The sequence below is a fragment of the Pygocentrus nattereri genome, chromosome 26 (assembly GCF_015220715.1).
Source record: "Pygocentrus nattereri isolate fPygNat1 chromosome 26, fPygNat1.pri, whole genome shotgun sequence".
In the NCBI taxonomy this organism is placed as follows: Eukaryota; Metazoa; Chordata; class Actinopteri; order Characiformes; family Serrasalmidae; genus Pygocentrus; species Pygocentrus nattereri.
In genome coordinates, this window is record NC_051236.1 from 9,843,441 (window position 1) to 9,867,551 (window position 24,111).

The 24,111-nt window shown below is 40.7% G+C and overlaps 1 protein-coding gene across 3 annotated transcripts; it reads left to right on the top strand.

The window, feature by feature from the left end:
* The first annotated feature begins 854 nt into the window (after positions 1 to 854).
* tfap2c (transcription factor AP-2 gamma (activating enhancer binding protein 2 gamma)) lies at positions 855 to 17,413 on the top strand. 3 transcript variants are annotated; one of them, XM_017705255.2, is made up of 7 exons: positions 855 to 913; positions 5,802 to 6,260; positions 6,511 to 6,562; positions 11,086 to 11,308; positions 13,721 to 13,839; positions 14,973 to 15,114; positions 15,863 to 17,413. In XM_017705255.2, exons 1-7 carry the CDS (start codon positions 878 to 880, stop codon positions 16,158 to 16,160), a joined length of 1,329 nt encoding a protein of 442 aa, XP_017560744.1. In that variant the 5' UTR covers positions 855 to 877; the 3' UTR covers positions 16,161 to 17,413. The 3 variants fall into 3 exon arrangements, with proteins under 3 accessions (XP_017560744.1, XP_017560742.1, XP_017560743.1); XM_017705253.2 differs by lacking the exon at positions 855 to 913 and adding an exon at positions 4,222 to 4,563 and having other exon boundaries at positions 5,799 to 6,260; XM_017705254.2 differs by lacking the exon at positions 855 to 913 and adding an exon at positions 4,222 to 4,563.
* The last annotated feature ends 6,698 nt before the right edge of the window (positions 17,414 to 24,111 follow it).

Consider the following 24,111-nt stretch of genomic DNA (forward strand, 5'->3'; position numbering starts at 1 on the left):
TGTTCCACTTTAACCTGTGTAACATTACTTATAATGGAAATGTGCCATATAATGGAAAAGCGAATATTGTAAAAATAAATAAATAAATAAACATCATGTATCATGATCTATTATGTATACATTTAAAAGTACCATTCACTCCCCCAACGCCTATAATCCGTGTATATATAGATCATAAAGCCTCAAAAAGAGCTCACTTTGAATCTATGAAACAATCTACAGGATCCAATCTACAGGATCCACCAATTCAGAGCATCTTAGCTCCGCCCAGGCCCCTCAAAGTTAAAAGCAGTGTTTTAGCCTGGACTGAACGAGTTACAGCACAGGTCAGCCAATCAGAGCAGAGCTCATTTACATATATCAGTCTCCAGGCGCACTAAGCAGCGCAACCCTTTTAGGTTAGTAAACGGTGAAAATGAATCAGGGCTGTTTTTGGAACATGCAGCTACAGGATTGTCGTAAATGGGATTAAGGAGGGAAAAATAATAAACACCGGCCTCGCAGCTCCGTGATTAGTCCCCGCGCTCCGTCTTTGTATTGATTGTTTTGATGGCTGATCACTCTTATCCCGAGCACGTCTCTGAGGCAGATCTGAGCGCTTGTTGTCGTTTCTTTTCACACTCGTTTTCATACAGGCCCCGCCCTCCCGCGCCAGGATTGGCTGGTAGTTCATGCTCGAATCCTCTGGGCCGCCCCGCTTGGCCAACCACGGTACAGGAGGGCGGGGCCTGTCGGAATACCGGTGGGCAAATGCCGCGGCCTCCACTCAGGTGTTGCGCTGATCCGCGCATGCGCCGCGAGCCAGGTGTAAGTGAGCGCTCTCCCTCAGCGCGAGCTCAGCATTTGCTGTTTGTCGGAAAGGACCGTGCAGCCACCCATGCAGATGTCCTTATTAGAGAGGCTCGACTGGAGGGTGAGTCCCGTGTCTGTGTTTATTAGTGACCTGCTCGGACAGTGACGGTCCGGACGGTCATTCCGCTCTGAGAGCGACGAACAAATACTCTGGGGTTTTTTTGTTTGTTTGTTTGTTTGTTTTTGCATTTTCCGGACTGCGCTGAGCATCTTCTGCTGATGGGTATTAGAGGATGAGGCCGACGTGGACTTTCCAACTGAATTTATTAGTGAGAAGTCTTAATGGGCTCATTTAAACAGCCTGCCTCAAATACAACGAGGGAGCTTCAGGGTTTTCTCACATCCGCGAGAAAGACATCAGCAAATGTTAAATAAACTGCTGGTGATAATGATCGTAAGACAACAACAATAACAACCATATCACTACTACTACTGCTGCTATATATACTGTTAATGTAGTAATAATAATACTACTACTACTAATACTACTACTACTTGTAGTAGTAATAATACTGCTGCTAATAATAGTAATAATAATTGTGCCTACATTCCGTACATTTGTAGTTTTGAGGACACTCTAACTCGTTTTTAATGGATACGTACTCCGTTGATGTTTTTAACTGTAAATTATTAGCATATATGTAAATATATAATGTTCTCTATCACGCTTTCACGTGAAAAATGTATTTTTATTCGGATAGCTTAATTTACTCATATTTAGACAACAGAATGCAATCGGCGTAGATTAGTGATTATATAGATATATATTAGATTATATATACATAAAATGATCATATATATTTATGTGTGTATATATATGCAATTATATTACATATATAATTTCAAGACACTTGATAGATAGATATATAGAAAGGTATATAGAAAGATATATAGAAAGATAGGTAGATTAATAAGGCCTTTAATTAGGCCTACAGAGCGTCTGTTATTGTGTAGCTAATAAGAAATGTTATAATATAGGCCTTTACAGTCAAGGTAATATGATATATCGAAAAACATGACATTTGAAATTCTATCTAAATTGCATGTTTCTTGGAAATCTGAACCCACTGCAGGAGCGGTCGCCTGGCTGTCGACCTCCGCAGCCAGACTGTCTATTTTAAAGATGTGGGAATCTGTGTAAGTTTCACAGGTCACAGCAGTGAACAGTGCTTGGCAGGAAAACTTTTTTTTTTTTCAATACAGAACAGTTTCAGCCGAGGCCTCATTTTGGGCAGCAGGTCAAGAGCGGTGGAAATGTCTGAGCTGGAAATGTCTGTTCGCAGTGGATGAGTCGGCTAGCCTGTCCGCGTTGGGTTCGTGTGCTTAGAGGAGCTTTAACGACTTTACATAAATTGATCTTTAAGGACAGATTCGCCAACAATTTAGCAGCACATGTTACTGATTATTGCGCTTTTTATTTATTTGGTGAACGTCCCCTCTGAGCTCGGCTGTTGTTTGGTTCTATGTAGACAAAAGCGGAAAGCTTTGTTTTGCCTTGTTCTGGCCGCTCGAAGTTCCACCGAAAACGGTGATTAAGATTAGAGAGGCAATCTGTGGCGCTTAGTGGTTAAGAAAACGCAGCTCGCTGTGAGCGAGGAGGCAAAGATGCAGCAGACAGACTCCGCTCTACCTCAGCATGTAAACAGCCAAAGGCTTATAGACTCAGGGCTTATATGGGATTCACTGGTGTTAGAATGACTTCAAAGGATGATGGGATGGTACCGTCTACAGACAGAGCTGACCTCTCGGTGTGGGCATGGCTTCACTCTTTCACCTGACGGCTCATAATCTGAGGGATTAAATCTCGATGTATAGCACACAAATGAATTTAGAGGTAGAAGTGAGTGCGCTGGTGACGTGTTAGCGGAGCACGTCATTTATTTAGTCAGTTCTTATTTGTCTTATAACAACAACGAAAATACACGGTACCGTGCTGTGATTCCATCTCTAACGCTTGACTAGATAGATAGATAGATAGATAGATAGATAGATAGATAGATAGATAGATAGATAGATAGATAGATAGATAGATAGATAGATAGATAGATAGATAGATAGATAGATAGATAGTAGCAATACATATAACTGTTCATAAACATACATATATTAGACAGAAATAAAAAATAGAAATAAAACAGACATAAATATTAGGCAGAAATAGACAGACAACAGATAAAAAGACAGTTGGAGTATATATACATATTCTCTCTCTCTCTCTCTTGCTCGCTCTCTCTCTCTCTCTCTCTCTCTCTCTCTATATATATATATATATATATATATATATATATATATATATATATATATAAAACTGTGAAATAGCTCATAATCTGTTGTTATAACAAACACTTTAATACCAGCTGTTCATCTATACAGTAACCATGGACTGAACTGTATATAGAAATGCACACACATAAATATATATATATATATATATATATATATATATACATATATACACTCACCGGCCACTTTATTAGGTATTCAAGTGCTTGTTTACACAAATAGCTAATTAGCCAATCACATGGCCGCAACTCAATGCATTTAGGCATGTAGAGGTGGTCAAGACAACCTGCTGAAGAGCAGACCGAGCATCAGAATGAGGAAGAAAGAAGATTTAAGAGACTTTGAACGTGGCGTGGTTGTTGGTGCCAGACGGGCTGGTCTGAGTATTTCAGAAACTGCTGATCTACTGGGATTTTCACGCACAACCGTCTCTAGGATTTACAGAGAATGATCCAAAAAAGAGGAAATATCCAGTGAGCGGTCAGTTGTGTGGACAGAAATGCCTTGTTGATGTGAGAGGTCAGAGGAGAATGGGCAGACTGGTTCGAGATGATAGAAAGGTAACAGTAACTCAAATAACCAACCAAAATCTCTGAGGAATGTTCCCAACACCTTGGTGAAAGTCTGCCACAAAGAATTAAGGCAGTTCTGAAGGCAAAAGGGGGTCCAACCTTTTACTAGCAAGGTGTACCTAATAAAGTGGCTGGTGACACACACACACACATACATGCATGCAAACACATATATTGTGGTATGAAATGTGGGAAATACTACAAACAGCATTTATTCAAATCATGAATCATACGTCATTGATAATATCATAGTTTGAGGCGATGTGTCTCCAACGTGATGCCAACTTTCCCTTTCGTTGTTATTTTATCGAACGCAAAAATGCCACCGACTTCTGAACATCCAGCAGCGCTGGCTCGTGAGCAGGCGGACAGCACAGTAATTGGTCCATTGTTTCCTCGTCGGCCAATCGTCAAAGCGCGCCCCGTCGTCGCTCATTATGACGTCTTGACGGCGCCCCGCCCCCTTCCTGCGGCTGGGCGAATATAGTGGTGAGGTTTAAGGAGGGATGAGCGAGTGAAGGACAGCAGAGCAGATCGGCCGTCAGAGGGAGTCCGGGTTACTCTGCAGAGCCCTGCGCGCGCATGAGTCGCTTCTTCCTGGAAGGGGACGTTTGGCAGCCGTTCATCTCCCGACAGTCTGAGCCCAGAGCTTCATGTGGCTCGCTGGTCCTCCTCTCCGCACACTCGGCCGCCGCCTTCGCCAGTTGATGCATTTGCTCGCCGCTCTCTCTGGAGTAAAAACTGTGCACGAGCAGACACTGTGACAAGCCCGCGTGCGTGAGACTCGCCTTGATCCGAAAGAGAGAAGATGCTGTGGAAGTTAGCAGATAATGTGAAGTACGAGGAGGACTGCGAGGTAAGTGCGCGCGCCGGGCGTCCTGTCTCCGCTTGCCCTCGTGTCACATGAGCCAAAGTTTCAGCGCGGAGTGTCTTTCCGTTGAAGTGAGCGGACTGACAGCGAGGGCGGCTTATGAGTTTTAACAATAAACAGCTACAAAGTTTTCCGCTTCAGTAGCAGGATTTGTTTACAGCAGTTCAGCAGCTGGAACGGCCTGTAAATCCTACAGGGCGCGTGCGTTTAATGCTCGAGCCGATTAAACAGCGTCTGACTTTTAAAAAATAAATATGCAGAAGTAAAATTTAACCCTGGTCTCGCGCTGTCCTGGTCTGGTCCGTGCTTTGATTTCGCTTCTATTCAGTCTGCAGTCCACCTGAATCTGAGCTGACTGGTCTTCAGTCTTTGTCCGCAGTGTCAGTTATATCGCAGTAATAACACCTTGACAAAGACAGTCTCGTTCAAGGTGTGGACGTTTGACATTCGGGGACAGATTCTGACCGAAGTGACCTGTACTCTGTCATATACGTGCCCCGTGGTGATACATATGTGCTAATATATGAAACTTATTTGAGAAAAAAAATTCAGTTAACTTGTATTGTTCTTGACTTTTTTTCAGTTTATTTATTTGTTTATTTGTTTCTTTATTTATTTGTTTATTTGTTTATTTTGGCTAATCAGAATAACATTGTATGCTATAATATTTCTAATCTACAACCGAAATAATTAAATGAATCTATATTTTTAATAAAAACAATTAAAATCTGCCATTCTATCCTGTTGAGGGTAAATTGTGTAAGTTGTCATTTACTTTTGTTTGTTTGCTTTTTTTTCTTTTTAACTTTTCAAGTAAACAAACGATTCCCTTTTGTTAAATGGCTTAACTCTTTTCTCCTCAACGCTTCTTGCCTGAGACTCTTCTTTGTCTACGCTTATCTTTCACTGCTAATCTTTTATGTTGCATCAAAACAGAAAAACATTTCAGGTGAAACTTCTCAAACTTTAAATCACCCTTTGTAGAGTCTGTCCACCGCAGCTTTGTGATTTTTGCATGCCTTTCTGACTGACCTTCAGGAGAAGCTGGTGTGTTCAAGTAGGCCAATTAAAGAAACTGGTTTGTTCCAGTTGTAGCTGGTATTTAAATGAGCGAAAGGAATCGCCATAAACAGGCAGCTTCAATTACAACAGCGTGGACTTTAAATGAAGCACTGCTACTTCTGTGCTGACCTGACGTCCCATCTGTGTCTCTATTCCAGCAGGAGAGACATGACGGCAGCAGCAATGGGAACCCCCGGTTACCCCACCTGCCCGCGGTCAGCCAGCACCTCTACAGTCCGGCTCCTTCCCTTTCTCACTCCACTGGCTCTGACTTCCAGCCCCCGTACTTCCCCCCTCCGTACCAGCCCCTGCCCTACACACAGTCCAGCGACCCCTACGCCCACCTCAGCGACCCCTTCAACATCAACTCCATACACCAGTCTCCAACGTCCAATCAGCAGCAGCCGTGGCCCGGCCGCCAAAACCAAGACGGGCTCGGGCCGCATGGCCGCAGCGGGCTGGCCAGCCAGATCCTCGGTTTGGAGGGGGGATCGTCCGGGGTGCGCAGAGACGGCTTCAGAAGACCCGAGCTGCTGCCCCCGCACATCCATAGCATCGAGGCGGCCATAGGCGAGAACATGGGGATGCACGACATGGGCCAAGGACTGGACGACGTGCAGGTCAGCGCTCGGACACTTTTTAGAGAAACTGTTGTTTGGTTGAGGCTTTTGGACTGTGATAGACTGAGGAATCTGACTCGGTGTTTGTTCTGTGATTTAGTTTAGTCAGTTTAGATTTACAGTAGCAGCGTAAAGCAGTTTAGCCATATTAACACGTTTAGTCTTTAGTCAATATTTGGCTTATTTGTAATAAAGTTAACCGAGTGAGTCTTTTTAACTTTAATATTTCATATCGATTTATTTTACACAGCATGTGGACGATCACAGTATTGTAATCGCCGATCAGACAGTCATCAAAAAAGGTAGGTTTTTATTCTTCTTCTTTACATACATACATACATACATATATAAAACCCAAAAGGTTTGATTTTGTAAGTGGAAAAATCAGTAAAGCCTCTAGGAAAACCTCACAAATATGCCAGTTTTTCTGAGAATTTGAGTTCATGTTTTCCGTTTGTTGAGTTTAGAATAACGGAAAAATACAAGGTGCCATAACTTTTGCACAGGCTACGTCTTATGTTGTCTCCAGTTCAGCAAGTAAACAGCAGATATGCCTTCAAATGTGCAGAGATGTGTTCTCTGTCCACTTCATTCAGACGTCAGAACGTGGAAACCAAGAAAAACGTCCTAAACGTGGCCGAACTTTTGAGTTTTGGGAAAGCTGTGTTATGGCCTTAAAAGCGTCACACGGTACTTAAACGCTTATCAGAACGCGTAACAGACCACGTTAGACTGGATAATATATCCGCTGAAAATCAGGCCGGATGAGGGGTCAAAGCAAAGCGCTCTCCTCCTCATTAACACTGATAATATGAGGACTGACAGGACAGACAGGGGAAGCGCACTAACATACAGATGGGCATAAAATAACACGATGCACATCTGGCCCCAGTTACAGCTCCCAGCTCCGCAGTGTGGCTGCTTTTACCCGGCCAGAGGCTGAGAGGGAGAGGCTGAGGAAGTTCTGCTTCAAACTCTCTCTCTAATCCGTTTTGGCCGCGTGCTCCATTTAACTAATCTGGGCTTGATCCTCCTCGCATTGTAGTCCTCACTCGGCATGAATGGAAAGTCAGGAGGAGGAACCCTCGCGAAATGGCAGACGAGCTGACAAGTTGTGGAAGTTGGGCAATCTTTAAAACGCTCTGTTGGCTCAGAGAGAAGAGGCCCGGGCCATCTTTGTTCGCCGAGCTTAGTGCTGCTCGCTGCAGTGAATGAGCGTTGAGTGCTGTCAGAGCTGACCGCCTCGGCGGAGTCACGCGAAACACGCAGAGAGACGTGAAGGAACAACGCGCGGGGTGTGGCAGCTCTGAGACGGGCAGAGCGCAGAGAGCCCGGAGAGCTCAGTCAGGTGTTGGGACACGAAGTGCTTGAGACTCAGATAGACGGAGACATACGGGAAGCTCTTAGTCACCTGTGCACTGACGTGACGTAGTGAATAGGTGAAATCGGCCGGGGCTTAAACCCCATTTGAAGCGCTGGAGACTGTCTGCTCAAAAGTTTGCGCACCCCGTGTACATGAGGTTTTTATTGATTTCTTTGCGTGAGGATAAGTGAACACATCCTCTACAGAGAACACACCACTGCTCATTTTAATGCATATGTGCTGTTTACTTGCTGAATTTCACATAATGGAGAAGACGTGGCCTGTGCAAAAGTTATGGCACCTTGTGTTTATTTTTCTGTTGCATTATTCCAAACAAATGGAAAACATGAACTCAAATTCGCAGAAAATTGGCATATTTGTAAGGTTTTCCTAGAGGATATGCTGATTTTTTTTTCCACTTAGACAATCAAACATGCATACTTGCGAGGAAGGTAATCATTTCCACAGCTCCACTGTGTTCATTCACATTAAGGTTGGGTTTAATTTCATTCTGTTCTGTTGGTTCAGCATCTGGACTGCCTGGCGTTGGTCAGACCTCTCGCTTTGTAGCTTTTGCAGCATCTTAATTTAGACCAAATGTATCCCGAAAAGGGAGGAATAGAGCCGAACAAACTTCCTATGCAGATAGATGCTGGGTGTAGTAAGAGGTTCCGCTGCAGTTCTGCAGGGAACTGAACTTCAGGAGTTTAAAAATACCTTTTCACTCCTGTTTAAGTTGCTCTTTGGCCGCTACTGAGCTTATTTCACTGAAGTACCACTTTTACTTGATTACAGTTTCCGTGTACCCACTCATACTGTGAGCAGATCTCTCTGAAACTTTGTAATGACTTTATGCCTCACCGAGATGTGTTCATACAACAAAGTAGTATAAAGGGTGTAGCTAAGTGCAGCGCCGGGAAACATGACTATATTTGTTTTTGGGATAAATTATGTCACAGTATGTCATGTTTAAAAATTCACAGATCTTGGCTGTTGTGACTACCTAAAGCTGCAGGTTCCATTATAAAGAGAGCTTAATTAGTGCTGCTTAAATGCAGAGATAAAACAATATATAAACTGCGGCACTGCTCTTTTGCTGGTATTGTATCTGTTCCAACTTCAATAACATTCTTATATTTCTGTAATGTGGAATACAGGAATATAATGATATGTATTGTGTAAGTAAAGATGTCTCCAAGTCATATTTTCACCCACCCTGGTTAGATGTAACATCTACGCAAAGACAAAACATGCTATATCTACTGTAAATAAAAAGAAATAACAAAAAACAAATGTATCAAACTCCCCATACGGTAGCGTACAACACTGTGATAATAAAAAGTGATAAGCTGAGGAGAGTTTACTGAAAACAGTGCAATTTTGGCTAGAAATATTATGATCAAAAAGTTATATTTGATTAAAGTCTGTGAGCATATTTCCCACAAAGAGGCTGCATGGCTTTTAAAAAATGTCAAACGAGTATTTTTTCACAGGGCTGCATTTTAAGTGACCAAAAGGATGGCTAGAATCAATGGGCACAGCTTTTTACTAATCTTTGCCATTTTATACGGTATAATTTATTGTGTCTCTGTGCGTCCACCATGGGATGTTTCCACCACAAGCAGATTTGACAGGTTTGGCATTCGTTTTCGTCAGTCAGTAATTTCGAGTTTCTTTTAACTCTGTGGAGCATCTTGACAAATGCACATTTACGCCAATAGATTTGAAGACTTGATTATAGTATGGATGACTGGCACAGCACAGGTCCCTATTATGGCTTACATAAGTCTCAATTTTGGCTCACATTTATTATCTCGTTGGCTTCTTCGACCATCTGAGTCTTGGCTCGGACACAGAATAGGCCATTTGATAAACTCTGAACATCAAACGGGGACGGATTACTAGTCAAACATTTACATCATCTATTTTGTTTTCCCAAATGGTCTCGGAGTTGTGCATATTTTATTAATGCCATATGGCTTCTGCCCATGCTGAAACACCACAGGACACAAACATCCGTTTTTGTCCTGAACGACCACCCATCCTGCTTTTGAGGTTCTACTCTTTGGTGTGCTGCAGAATTAGAACTGTGGCATCTTGATCACTTTCAGAGACGCTGTGTTGAGGGGGGCTCTCTTAGTAGTGGTGCCTGTTTGGAGGTGATATACAGGGCAGACTCTCGGAGACCGAGCCTGGTCTTAGTCTCTCAGGGCCAATTTCAACACTACATTGAAATGTCAGTGGTGAGTCACTGCTGAAAAGCCCTTTTAGTCTTGGCTTAAGCTCAACCCGGGACTAGAGTTTAGCATTAAAATAGGTTCTCACTGTTAAATACTGTAATATGCCGACTGTGGAACTGATGGCTTTTGTTTAGCAGTGCTAATTGTGCTGACTGTTGAATGTGCTGTTTATTACTCGGAGCACGGCCTGTGGAACCATTTGCTTAGTTTGTAGCAATTGTTGTACAGAATGAGGCAGAAGAGCTTGCCTGTAAACAGCAGTGACTTATCAGGGTCTGTATCTGCTTCTCATTAGAGAACTTCACATCCAATTACTTTGTATAATTCTATGAGTGGGTGATTTCAGTATCGCCACAGATACTGTGAGGGATATAAAGGATGTACAGTCATATGCAAAACTTTGAACAGCCACTGTCAAATGACATGTTTTAGTAAGTTAACTCATCCTCTACAGGGCACACATTTAAATTATATTATTACATTTTCGTGCACACTTTCTTTGTATTTACCAAGTTTAACATGTTGGAAGTTAAACTTGGTAAATTTAAAATTCTGCCATCATTTTTGCACAGGCCACATTTTTTATTATTTTTTCTCCATGCATTATTTTTTTCATATTAAGAATAATGCAGATGTGTGTTGGTGATGTGTGCAGAGGGTGCGTTAACTTATTTTTACTTAGGAAATCAACAGAATGTGTAATTTGACCAAATGCACATGACTGAAACAGATTTCATGAGGATAGCAACTGTTTTAACTTTTTTAGGCTTCTTATTCAGTTATTGATCTTAAGACTTATTAGTCAGTAACTATTAGAAAGGGTCCAAAACTTGCAAAGATGCAAGAGAGAGGAATAGATGTGGGGACCCACACTCAAGTGTCTTAGACTTTAAGAGGTTAAAAGGTCAGCTTTCTCGAAAGCGACAAAGGTTGTTTACTTTTAGCATGAAACTTCAACAAAATTGTCCACATCTACTATAGTCTGTTCAGTTTAAATGCCATTGAATTCAATATTGGAGAAATACAGCTCTGAAAAAGATTCTGGACGGCTTCTGGATGGCTTCACAGCCATAAAAGAGATATTGTCTGTTTTCCAAACAATCGCAAAGATTCCCTCCATAAACTCTAATTATAAATTAAAATCACTGTCTGCCTTTCGTCCACCTCCGCTGTGTTACTGGAACAATATGGTTGAGCATAATTGTATGTCTCTCCTCCCCAGGTCCAGTGACCCTTCCCAAGGGGAATCCGATGGGTCTTCCCTTCCAGAAGGAGTCCCTGCTGGGTATGGTGTCCAATCCCACAGAAGTGTTCTGCTCAGTTCCGGGCCGCCTCTCTTTGCTCAGCTCCACCTCCAAATACAAAGTGACTGTAGCCGAGGTCCAGAGACGCCTGTCCCCACCTGAGTGTCTCAATGCCTCTCTGCTTGGGGGAGTACTACGCAGGTGAGAAACAGAAACTAATATGCCTATAAATAAACACATATTTTCAACCTTCACAAAGCGCTGGTTTAACAAATGCCCAGTTTGTGTTCTTGATATATTTTAGTGGAGAGAAGCACATGGTGTTTTTATCAGTGATTACTTATTTGTTTTTGGAGAAATGTTTAAAGTGTAATTCTGTATATATTTGTCATATGGATATACAAAATGAAATGACATAATTTGTTGCCATAAGACTGTTACACACAGTCTCTACAAATTACGCTAGTTATAAATTTTTTTCTTATATTTGTATGTTTGGACCTCATGCTTTATAAGCCTTTTTAAACACTGGGTAGCTTTTTTATTATATTTTGATGTTATCTGTGGTACAGCGCAATGACTTATCTTTTAGTTAAAACTGTTACATGTATGCGATGTGCTGTAGCGATTAATGCCTTCAGTCATTCTGTAGATGGTGAGGAGCATTACATGTATATCTGTATCTGTGTGATATTGTAGTTTATTGTATTGTATTGTATTGTATTGTAGTGTAGTGTAGTGTAGTGTAGTGTAGTGTAGTGTATTGTAGTTTATTGTTATTGTATTGCATTGAATGGCACAGAGTTCTGCGTTCAACTCTGTTCCTTTTTCTCTCGGTATCTACAGTGACTTTGTTTCTAGCAGTATCTGAGCTCAGGACTGTCTTTTTCTCTAAGCTATTGGTAACTAGCAAAGATACTTTCTCTAGATTGACAAAGCACTTCTTGTAAGTCGCTCTGGATAAGAGCGTCTGCTAAATGCTGTAAATGTAAATATAAAGGAGTGAGGAGGAGTGTATGTGTGAAGACAGGGGCTGCTTGGCTGATTTCAACTGTAGCTGAACAATTGACCTCATGCCCCTTGTTGCCCCATATGCGGGCAGGAACAGTGTTGAGGGAAACAGAGAGAGAAGGGGGTGTTACCGTAGCTCTGATGTGTGTGAGCTGTTTTTGCTGGGAATGCCCGTTTTTCACTTCCTATGTGTGTCATACACACACACACAGGTTTGTTTTTGTACTGTGTCAGGATGTGCTGTTTTACAAGTGTGTCATATGTATTATATATAGATTGGGGTCAAAAGACCACATTGAAAATCCTGGAACTTTTTTCATTTAAACCTGGAAATAAATTCATTTTTATAACAAGAGGAAATATCTAGGTTTCTGCACTAGGTCTGGATTACAATTCAAATTTAAGCAAAATTGTAACCTTGACCACATTGAGTCCTTTGTACGAAAAGATAAAAATAAACATGCACGCCTTCGTTAAAAGAAAAGGAGGAACTTTCAAACACTGAGAAATTCTGACATTCATGTTAAAATGTCAAAAACAGTTCAATGTTTTCAAAGAATGCAAAATACAAGCATTTTCTCTGGTGACCTCAGACTTATGGTCAATGTATGTAAATACTTCAATGTAATAGTAATATAATTGATTTGTATTCAAAGTTTGGGCAAATGACAGGTTTTATGTATTTTACAAGTAAAAAATTGGCACAATTACTGTTTCTCTGCTGAATTTAACATATTGGGGAAAAATCAAAACACAAAATGTGGCATGTGCAAAAGTTGTCTTTTATGTTATATTTATGTTATATTTTTCCCCACAATATGTTACTAAATGTCACTAAAATTTACAGAAAAGTGACATTTTAAGTTTGGCTCATTTTACCGGAGGTGTTCAAACACACACACACACACACACACACACACACACACACACACACACACACACACATATATATATATATATATATATATATATATATATATATATATATATATATATATATATATATATATATATGCATCTATAGTGTGTATATATATATAGTGCATCTGAGTGTGTATATAAGTATATATTTGTAATAATACATAATTTGCTGGTCCTGACAGTGAAGGTTAGTCCTGTTTTTTTCTGGTTTTCCTACAATGTCAGGACTTTCTTTTTCCTGAAACAAAAACACATAGAGATGTGTGACAGACATTATTAAGTAGGTCATGTAGAGATCATTTGGGGTGGGGGGGGGGCAGTCAGGGGGTAGTCACTCCTCCCTAAAGATGTCGCTTCTCACTCACCCGCCATGCGGAGGGCAGCGCTAGGCCTCCAGGCCTAGTCATGTGGAAAAATGAAGCGGCTCAATTAAGTGGGGAATTTGTGCGTGTGTGCATCTGTGTGTGTGTGTTTGTGTATTTTCCTTCCAAGGGCTCTGAGGCTGTGGTTTCATTTGTCTGCACACTTGCAGTTTTGTATTTATTCATGTGAATTTCAAGACGCATACAGTAGATTAGAGGAAAAATATCTCTCATTGTCAAAGCTCATGTGTTTTTCCTGCAGTTAACATGTGGTTAATTAGGACAGAAACATTTACATATGGTTTGTTGTATCACACAGGGCTAAGTCAAAGAACGGTGGACGATCCCTCAGAGAGAAGCTGGACAAGATCGGGCTGAACTTGCCAGCAGGTCGCAGAAAGGCAGCTAATGTCACCTTGCTAACAGCACTAGTAGAAGGTAGGAGTTTTTTTTCTGAATGTCCCCTTTTGTGGCACCATAGAAGCAGTCATGGTCACAAGTTAGCAGTGCAGCCACATTTTAATCTGTATGTGATGTGACAGATAATATTTGCCCCAAATAGTGTCATTTAAAATAGACATGGTTACACAAACTCCAAGTCAGATTTCACTGACTTGCTATTACTGCTTGCTTGTCTTAAGCTCATGTTTTTTATTCTATACCCAGTACAAAAGACAGAATAGCCACTATGTGAATGCAGCCTAGCTTTCATCAGACATAAAGAAAGAGTTTGCATGTGTGAAGATGTTTCAGTTGACATTTTGAGGTTAGCAAGCAGCTGCCCAAAACTTGAAGAGCAAGAAATGGCTCATAAAAACCAGACCTATAAATTCCAGCGGATCATCTGCACTGGAGCTGTTTATCATGCTAGACAATGACATGTACTGGCTCAGCCATCTCAAGCGTTCTTAAGATCTTAAAATGCTAACCGTGTTTTTTTGTTTTTATATATACTCACACGGTACAAATTGACCTTAAGGGCATGTGCTAACAAATGCTTTAATTTCATGACATTTCATCTGAAGATGTACCTTTTGCAAGAGCATATTCAAGCAATGAGTCACTGAGATGTTAATGCAAGCATCATGAGTGAGCTAGAGCCCACAGCTACACGGAATACTCTTTTCCTTTCCGTAATGTTGCCATTCTCACTGTTAGTAGGACGAGGAACATGACTGGAAGGCTATGTTATTTAGAGACCTTCAAAGCTGAATTGGAGCTTGTTATCATGTGTTTGCTAGCCAAGAGGAGAGACTGACCTTAAAGATGGAGACTCTGCGGTGTAATGGGTGGTCTATCAATAAGAGCCTCTGTTGGATCAGTGGAACTGTTTGCTGCCTTCAGCTACATAAGCCCATTAAAAGCATGCAGTATGACCGCCCACCCCTCCCTTCCTAGAGAAGATGTGTCCATCTATGTTCTTCTCAGTAGCTCTCAAATCCCTCTGGCTGGGAACTGATTCTTTTTTGTGGCACTACTTGAGTCACTGGGTGAACTGCTGGGTTGAACGATGAGTCAATTTCGTTTGCACAGTTTTATGAACCTGACTCACCTCTGATTAACATCTGCAGGTGAGGCCGTACACCTGGCCCGAGACTTTGGTTATGTCTGCGAGACTGAGTTTCCTGCCAAGGCAGTTGCCGAGTACCTTGGACGTCCACATGTAGAACGCAACGAGATCAATTCTCGCAAGAACATGCTCTTGGCAGCCAAGTGAGTAACTCTCAGTCCTCTCAGTTTTTCCATTTACCACATTACTCTCAAAACCATCCTACTTCTTCCAGATTCCTAACACTTCAATCAAAATTCTATAAATTTTGTAGGCAATAGTCTATGTTGGTTTAATATTTTGCCTTAAGAACTTCCAGAATTATGCTCAAAATAAAGAGTAGCTTTCTTATTTTCCCATTTGAAACATATCTGCTCATATCTGCTGTCCCCTGACCCACTTCTGGTAACGATTGGTGTCTCTAATGAGCTCTTCAAGCTTCAGAGATTCCCAACAGCATTTGCTATCTTGTGTTTTTTCACATCAAAGAAAGTACTAGTATCCTGACTGGGGGTCAAGTGACTCATCTGCTAAAGTGTGGCGTAATTAAAAATGAAAAAAGTCTCACATCTGGAGAAAATAAGGTTCAACATTAGTAGTCAGAATTCAGCAATTTAACAAAATTTGGCATCCCTCTCCAATGTCTAGGCCAGAGGTATTCAAATCTGCACCTTGAATCCATATTCCAGGTTCCCTCTGATCTAGACAGTGCAGATTAATAAGAATAATATATTTGTAGACATTTCTACATTGTTCCACAACTGTAGCAGTCTGACACATGTGGGGGTTCCATGAGGTGACTCATTCTATTTATGTGCATCTTAACTACTATTATTGTTTATTTCCTAAATGAAAAAGAAAGATAGATTGACAAATTTTTAATGTGTATAATTTAAAATTCTTCCCAACCAGGCAAATCTGCAAGGAGTTCACCGACCTCCTGACCCAAGATCGTTCTCCGCTGGGCAACTCACGGCCTGCGCCCATCCTGGAACCAGGGATCCAAGGGTGCCTGACCCACTTCAGCCTCATCACCCATGGCTTCGGCTCCCCGGCCATCTGCGCTGCCATGACCTCGCTGCAGAACTACCTCAACGAGGCTCTCAAGCAGGTGGACAAAATGTACCTGAGTGCAGGTGGAGACACCTCACAAGGCTCCTCAGATGGAGGTAGCAAAGCCACAGACAAGATGGACAAGCACAGGAAGTGAACGGATGAAGCTAGACTGGAGCTTTTTAAGGACTGTGGTGTCTCATGGACTACCTTTGACTGTCGCATTCTTGTCATCGTAGTTGTTGTCATTGGTTCAGTTTCACGTTGATTTTGATGGACGCTGGGCATCGCTCAGTGTCCCTTCCTTCATGTCCTGGTCTTCCAGAACTTCTCCTTGACACAGACGTTTAAGTGCTTTGCCCCTTTTGAGTGGCTCATGTAGATGATTACCACTTTCCTCAACAGCATCTGTAGACACATGCATGTTGTCCATGGCTCGACGCTGAGAAGCTTTTTTTTTTTAAAAAAAAACTAAAAAAACAAAAACAAAAAACAAAACAATCCAGACACCATTTCAAGAGTTTATGTGGATTTAAAATATTTTCTCTTGTGTTTTTGTTTATTTTTTCATGAAGAGGAAGTCCTACATTTTTGTCTTCTTGGTGCTGAACCCCTATAGAACATGCAGAGGACATGTGATCGAGAGAAAGAGTTGCTCTTTGCTTGATTCAATTTGGACGCAGTGTTATTGTACTTTTTGTCTGTGGGAGTATTGTTAGCATGAGTGAGTGCTATGTATGTTGTGGATCTCAAGATAAATAAGTCCAGATTTAAATCACCCTAAAGGCACTAAATCATTGTGGAGACTACATGCCACTTTCAGGAGCGATATATTTTAGTCTCCTTAAATTCCCAGGTGTATTATATTTTAAGGCTTATTATTTAGCAACTACATGAAAAACAATGCAAACAGGCAAAGATATATGAGAGTGGAATGAAAGCCTGGACATATTGCTGGCTCCTGGCCATTTATGGGGTTTTTAAGAACAAATTGTCCCCAGCTACGAACAATTAGGAACTTCCGCTCAACATTTTTTGGAATCCGTCGGTCAGGGAAGATCAGATAGACATATGCATGTATGTTTTGTGTGAAATTATATATGTTTTCTGTAAATACAGTACGTCTTTTTAATGCCTTTAGATGAATTGGACTAGAACTGTTGTTTCCATCTCACCCTAAATGTAAATATTTTCTAATTTATGTTGTAATTTAATGGGATTTGTAAATATCGGTACAATTCTGGTGTATGGTTTAACTTTCAAACAGATGTGTTCAGCTTTTTATAAACGGGTTCGTTTTTTTATCATATAGTGGTTAGGCCGTGGGGATGATTTTCTTTTCATATATGTGTAAAAGTCTTTTAAAGCTATAGGATAAAGAAGAATAAAAAGAAAAATAACAACACTGTTCATAGTGCTTGTTAAGTCTTCTCATTTATGTCAATGGGTCATCAGTTCATGTACTTCTGCCAGTGAAGCATGCAAATAATGGCTCATTCAAGTGCACAGTCTTTTTTATATATAAGAGCACAAATAGAGCAGCAGTGACTGTTACATATCTTATTTTATCAAGCCTGAGAAATGCAGGTCAGTAAATGATGACCGGATTTCCCAGGAAGCTCCCAGGAAGAAATGAGCCACAGAAGCAGGGCTGGTTGTTTGTTCTCAGCTTTTAACGTCTGGCACACCTGCCTTACCTGGATCTCTTCTTGCCAATGTGTTTGTTTATTCATGGCCTCTAAACACAGTTCCCTTTTTTCAGCTCTCACCTCTCCATCTTGCAAAAGGGCGTGACGGCACAACAGATGGATGCAAGATAAGATCCAGTATGTGGTCGATCCCTCAATGAATGTATGAGAAGAATAAGCTCTTGAGCAACAGTTGCCAGTAAGGAATAAGATCATATTTGCTCATTACTACACATGGAATCACCTTGACTTTTTTTTTTTCCAAGCTCTTCATAATTTATGGGACAGAGATGTGTGGCTGGTTGCGAAATTGCTGAATTAATTGAGTGAACTGGCATTCTAGTCTGACATTAAGAAGGGGAATTCGCTCTCTCGAAGGGGATGGGGCTCTAGTGTGAAAATGATAAAGTTGTTCTGTGACAACTTTAACCATTGGCAGGGTAAAATGCAGCACTAGCAATTACAGACAAGTTATGCCTGGCCTTGACACACGGACACTGCTTGAAAGCTCATATATCACTAAAAGGTGCAGATGAGCCATTTGTTTACTAAGCTGAAGTCGGCTTCTTATTCAAATTTTCCATTCCACTTCAAATGGTTCAGCAGTTACGCTCTGGTGCCTGTGGCCTGTGGATCCAGAGCTGCACCATTTAATGTGGAATGGACCATTCAAATAAGAAGCCAACTTCAGCCATGTGTTTTGTTATACATCTTCACCGGCATGCTTTATTTTGCACCGTTTCTTCGTTGCACACTCTTTTTATGCATGTATGTTTGTGTGTGAAGTGAGTGACTCATGCACCTGAGCTGACAGTAGAACAAGTATGAGCTTCTCCCTCAGAACCTGATGGACCGGCCATGTGGCTTTTGCCTAGCTGTGCCTGCCTGTAACCGCCTTCAGTTGATTCTTTTCCTTGCGCAGGGATGAAAGATGAGACATGCTAACTTTGCTTTTGGAGACCTTGCTTTGACGACTGATTGGTTGTGGCATTTGCTTCCTCTTATTCCTGAAAGGTGTTGATGACCAGTGTGAAATGAGCACAAGCTGTTTTTCAAACTATTTGCTTGCACTCTGTAAGGCAATGGATGTTAAGTTAGTTTATTCCTCTGTTCAGAGCAGGTCCGGGACCAGGCCTACTGTCAAAAAGTATGCATTTTGAAATTTGCTTTAGCCTATAAGCCTCACTGGAGGCTGAGAAAGCAGTTTGTTGCTCCTTTTGACTTTCACGGGACATTCATCAGAGCTAGAGATAGCATGATACCAATTTTTTTTCTGATACCAATATTAAAACTTTGAGTATTTGCTGATACCAGATTTTTTTTCCTTTAAGACTACTTAGCTTTAAATTATATGTTTACAGACAACATGGGGCAGTCATAGGTTGGAGGTTAGGGAACCGGCCCTGTGACTGGAAGGTTGATGGTTTGATTCCCAGACCTGACAGCATATGACTGAGGCATCCTTGAGCAAGGCACCCAACCCCTCACCGCGCTGCAGATAGGGCTGCCCACCACTCCGGGCGAGTGTGCTCTCTAGTGTGTATGTGGTGTTTCACTTCACGGATGGGTTAAATGCAGAGGTGAAATTTCCCCGTTGTGGGACTAATATGGGTCATTTAATTTAATATCCTCCATTATTCTCTCTTTTTTGTTAACTGATGACATTTCTGTGGTTTTATGTATCAAAAACAGACCATTTTACAACTTCTTATCCTTTGGAAACAAAAACAGGCTGTTTCTGTTACGGGTCCCTTTAAGAATGCTGTATGGTAATGACCTCTGTTCTGATTGCTTGACCTGTATTGTGGTTTAATCAAAAAACAGACCAGACTGTTGGCAATCCTTATCACTTCAACAGAAATGGGTGGGGCTTAACTGCTGTAGGTTGAATAGGCAGATATTTGTAAATTTGTTGTTTTCATGACATCGCAAAAACATTTCATTCAAAACAGGCAGTAAAGTTTCCATTTGCAAACTGAGTGCTATGTTTTGAAACTTTAACAATGTTTACATACTAGCTACTATCATACTCTTTTATTTAAAAAGGAGAGAAGAACATTTTCCCTGATATGGGCCCTTTAATTATAGCATTTCACTTAAGATGAGAATTTTAAAATAATATCTCATCACACAGTGTGAGTGAATGCTATTTCATAACAGATTTGTTACAAGATTGGATCACATTCAGTTTTTCCCTATAATATCTCTTCCAGATTTTTTCTCTGACACTGGCCTGAGACTGATATGACTTTGTAGTGGATCGATGAAGCCATATTACATACGTTACATACAAAACATAAAACATTTTACCAATAATTGAACAAAACTTTAACCTGTAAATTGAGGTTAAGAGATTTTATTCCAAGCAGTTTTGGACTATTTCTGTTGTTCCATTCATTGTGAAATTTTCAGACAATGTAAAAAGACAGCTGGTGTTTTCAAATACTGTCTAAAAAAAGAAAAACAAAAGTGGACAAACACAATTTTGTTTGCTTAAATTTATTTTTACAGTTTGTAATCCCTACATATCCCTATATACTCTCACAAGCAATTAGTCACTATGTTGCATTTAATTGTATGATCACACCTAGTATTGTACAATGGCTGTTTAGGACACAAATATTTGCCCCAAAAGTTTTTTTTTTCATTTTGTTAAATCAGCAGCTAAGCTTGACTTCTTAGTTTCTCCCACACTAAGGAAAGGAGTCATGCTATTGATGGTTGACAGCTCCTGCATATGTGCATATGCAACAATTCAATCCAGTGGCACAATTTTGTTGAGAGTCGTTTAACTTTTGCTGTTTTTTATGGTCACAATACAGTTTTTTGCACCATAACTTTATCACTCTGCTGAGCATTGGTTGCTATGAATTGACTTGCTTTACGCTGCAGCTAATTACTGAGTTTCAACTTAAGCATATGTAAAAACAGAAAACGGACACATTAGATAACTTCTATAAGCTAATATTTGACCCACAGTCTCCTTGGTCAGATTGTAAAGAAGAGAGTGACCACAGGATTATATTTTAACATGTTGTTGTGAGCGTTCTGGTTGGCAACTGTGATGGAACAACTAAACAAACTGGAATAGGCAAAGGACAGTTCAGCAAACAAGATGGAAATACTTGAAAAAATGTATTGAAAAAGTGAGCTGAACCTGATATTGTTAGTGTCATGACTCTATCTATAAAGCAAAGAGTAATACTTTTGTGGCAGAAGGAATTGCGACTAATATAGCACATTTAATACAATCTTTCTGTGCTTTACATTTTTCTTTATTCTGCAGAACTGTTGAATAAAAGCAACAGTGTGTTATCATGAATACCATCACTACTGTGATGATTTAAAATATTTGCTTTCAGCCTGTGACTGAATCTCAGCTATGATGTTATTCATGATAACACAGAAACCTTGAACAAAGACGGCTTAAATGTTGTAGTACCAGAAAAAGTATTCTTTTACTACAGGGATAGAGCCATAAAACCATCATAACATCAGCTTTAGCCTAACTTTTTTATACTTGCCTGACTAACCTGAATATCATTTTGTTCCAGCCAGTCTCTAAAGAATTTCACAGCTCATGAATTATATTAGTTTCTGGCTAACTCCAGCTTGTCATGTCATTTGTGATAACATAGTCCTTGTTCTATTGCTTAAGTTAATAGCTTGACTCTGAAACATTACCTAAAAGCAGTGATGTTTGTGGATGCATTTTACTGAAGACTGAGATTTTCTGAAGAAGCTGCTCCCTTACAATGTTTATTTGCATTGGCTGTAACTCAACAGTCAAAATAGAAATGTCATGGAGGCTTTAACTGGAAAGATTAAAAGCATATGTGGGCTACAGAGAAGACCAATTATTAGTGAATTAAAATAGACACAAAGAGTTGGTGCACAATTACGTATATTGTCGCTGTCAGATCATAGTTTGTGTCTCCAGAAAACTAACCTTACAGGACAAGAGAAAAACAATTACCTTTCAACAGACCCTTTTCATGTTTCTACATTCCACAATGATGGTTGAGTAGAACTTGTACAGCTTACCCGAGTGTTGAAGCTCGAAACAAAAGCATTCTTGCCTTAGTTTCGATGGCTTCTCAGCCTACAATGAGCAGAGACAAAAATGGCCTTGTGTATTTAGGAGAGAAAAAAGAATAAAGTTTCTCATGCGGAGGGAAAGTAGCTCTGTGTCAGCATTACAACATTACACTGCAGGCACTCTGCACTTTAGAATTGGTGCTGTTCACAGCCGCTTTCAGTGGAACAGTTTTCAGATTTCGCTGTCAGTATTTGAGAAAGTGAGTGCTCAGCAGCTGGAAGATGTTTCTTCCCTGGAACTGGCAGTTGTGAAAAAAACATGTACAGTGGTGTTACGGACCTTGTCAACACAGCACACTCCCTGCTAGTGCTATGTACATGTTTATTGTTGGATAACAAAGTATTGTTTCAACATTCAAGCTAACATGGGTAATCTATCACTTTGGATAAAGTTTTTTTCACCTACTCATCATTTTATCAGTCTGTAGATGTTAGCTGACCGTGATGTACTTTGATAGATGTGAAGGAATTCTTCCACAAGGATTTTTTACTCTTTATTCAGCCTGAAGTCCCATGTTGTTGTGTGTTTGGTGTTCTCTAACAATTCTGGAAGCATCCTTGAATTTCATTACTGACTTCAACTATGACTTCAGTACTTCAGTATTTCAATCATGACAAAGATAAAGTGACACTCCTTTCCTGAGGTGAAGCTGTGAGCTGAAGGTATTTCTGAGCTTAATAATACAGGAAAAGCTGAATTTGTTTTGCCCTAAGTTTACATACTTCCATTTCTTGTGAAAAGGGCCCATGCAAGTTAGTATAACAAAGTTTGAGTGTTTTTAATCCATTTCTGTTGGTCCACTTGTCATAAAATCCTAACACGGTGTAAATAACATCTGGCGTTTTCAAATTTAAATGACAAAACTATATACATAAAAACCTGTAGGCCACTTGCTTTAGATTGATGAAGCATATATTATGGAATTATGAATCAGTATATAATTAAGATGGTAACATGCTTCTACTTTGTAGTGCTTTTGTAATATATATTAAAATGAATAAGAGAAAAAGATAGAAAGCTGCACCTCACAGTAATTTAACACTGCAGCCAGGCAGCCTTCCCAATACTACAAGCACATTGTTAGCATTTCTTCTGTTTTGGTGTGCCTGAATTATGCCCATTAATGCACATTGAGTCTCCAGCCTTATTAAGATAAGCAAAGCCAGTTGTCATGCCTCATTTGTTTTGGCCTTAATTGCATTTAATATGATCCTTGATTAGTTGACCTATACTAATGTAGGTCGTAGGGCGCTGAGTGACTCAACATGAAGAAAAATGTGAGTGCGTAGTTCTTAATTTGTTTAATTTGCTCAATGGGAAAGGTACTATACTGTGTAGCATTGTCTTTCAGCTGAAGTTAAGTCACGACCAGTGCTTGGAAACGCACTGCCACGAAACATGTTGCATAATCATTTGGCTTCACAATTTGCACAAAAATGTGGAGCATCATGGCATGGCTAGTGATCACTGAGCAATCAATCTCTCAAAGCTTTGCCAAGCTGAAGATATGAACATATAGCTTAAACCTTTCTTTTTCATTTACATTTGAGTTTTTTTTGTGCGTGCCACACCTCTAACTTGGAGCGAGTTGTGTACCCCTCAGCCTGGTTTGCATTAGGAGTCATTTGCAGGAACACTAATGGGAACAGAAACTCCAAACCACTGTAACCACTTGGTAATGCCTTCAGATTAAATGGGTTTTGTCATGTGTCCATCAGCGCACACCAGCCCATGATATGTACAGTTATATGTTCTAAAGGCTCTGGTAACACTATGGTGTGACATGCATGCAAGCCATTAGCTTATACGTTACCTGGCTGTAGGCGTGGGGGGCAGGGAGTGTTGTAGCTGTTTTCTAGCCAGCAAAAAAAAAGCTTAGAGGGGGACCTGGTGGGGGGGTGCTTGTGGGCACAAGGAATCCAAATAACAAGAGCATAAAAACGTAAGGGGGGGAATGAACATGTAAGCCCTGGAGAAAATGTGGAAGGAATTAATCTAAATTACAGACATGGAGTGCGCTTGTGCCCGCATCGGTTGGGGTGTAAACTGGGGGAGAAGGAGAAGAGGAGGAGCAGGGCTGGGAAAGAGTAGACATGGGAGCATGGAGTGACTCCTCTTTTTGTTCCTTCTTGACTTATTCTGTGGGAATGTGGTGGCCTGGCTCCCCCTCTCTTCGGCCAGCCACCCAAACACCCCTCCCTTTCTCTTTCCCTCACTAGCAAAATACTGCTAATTAGGCTAGCGCGGCACTGCTGAGGCTTCTCTTCTTGTAGACAGCAGATGTCTATGTTTCTGAGGGAACTGCATATCTCCTCCAGCCC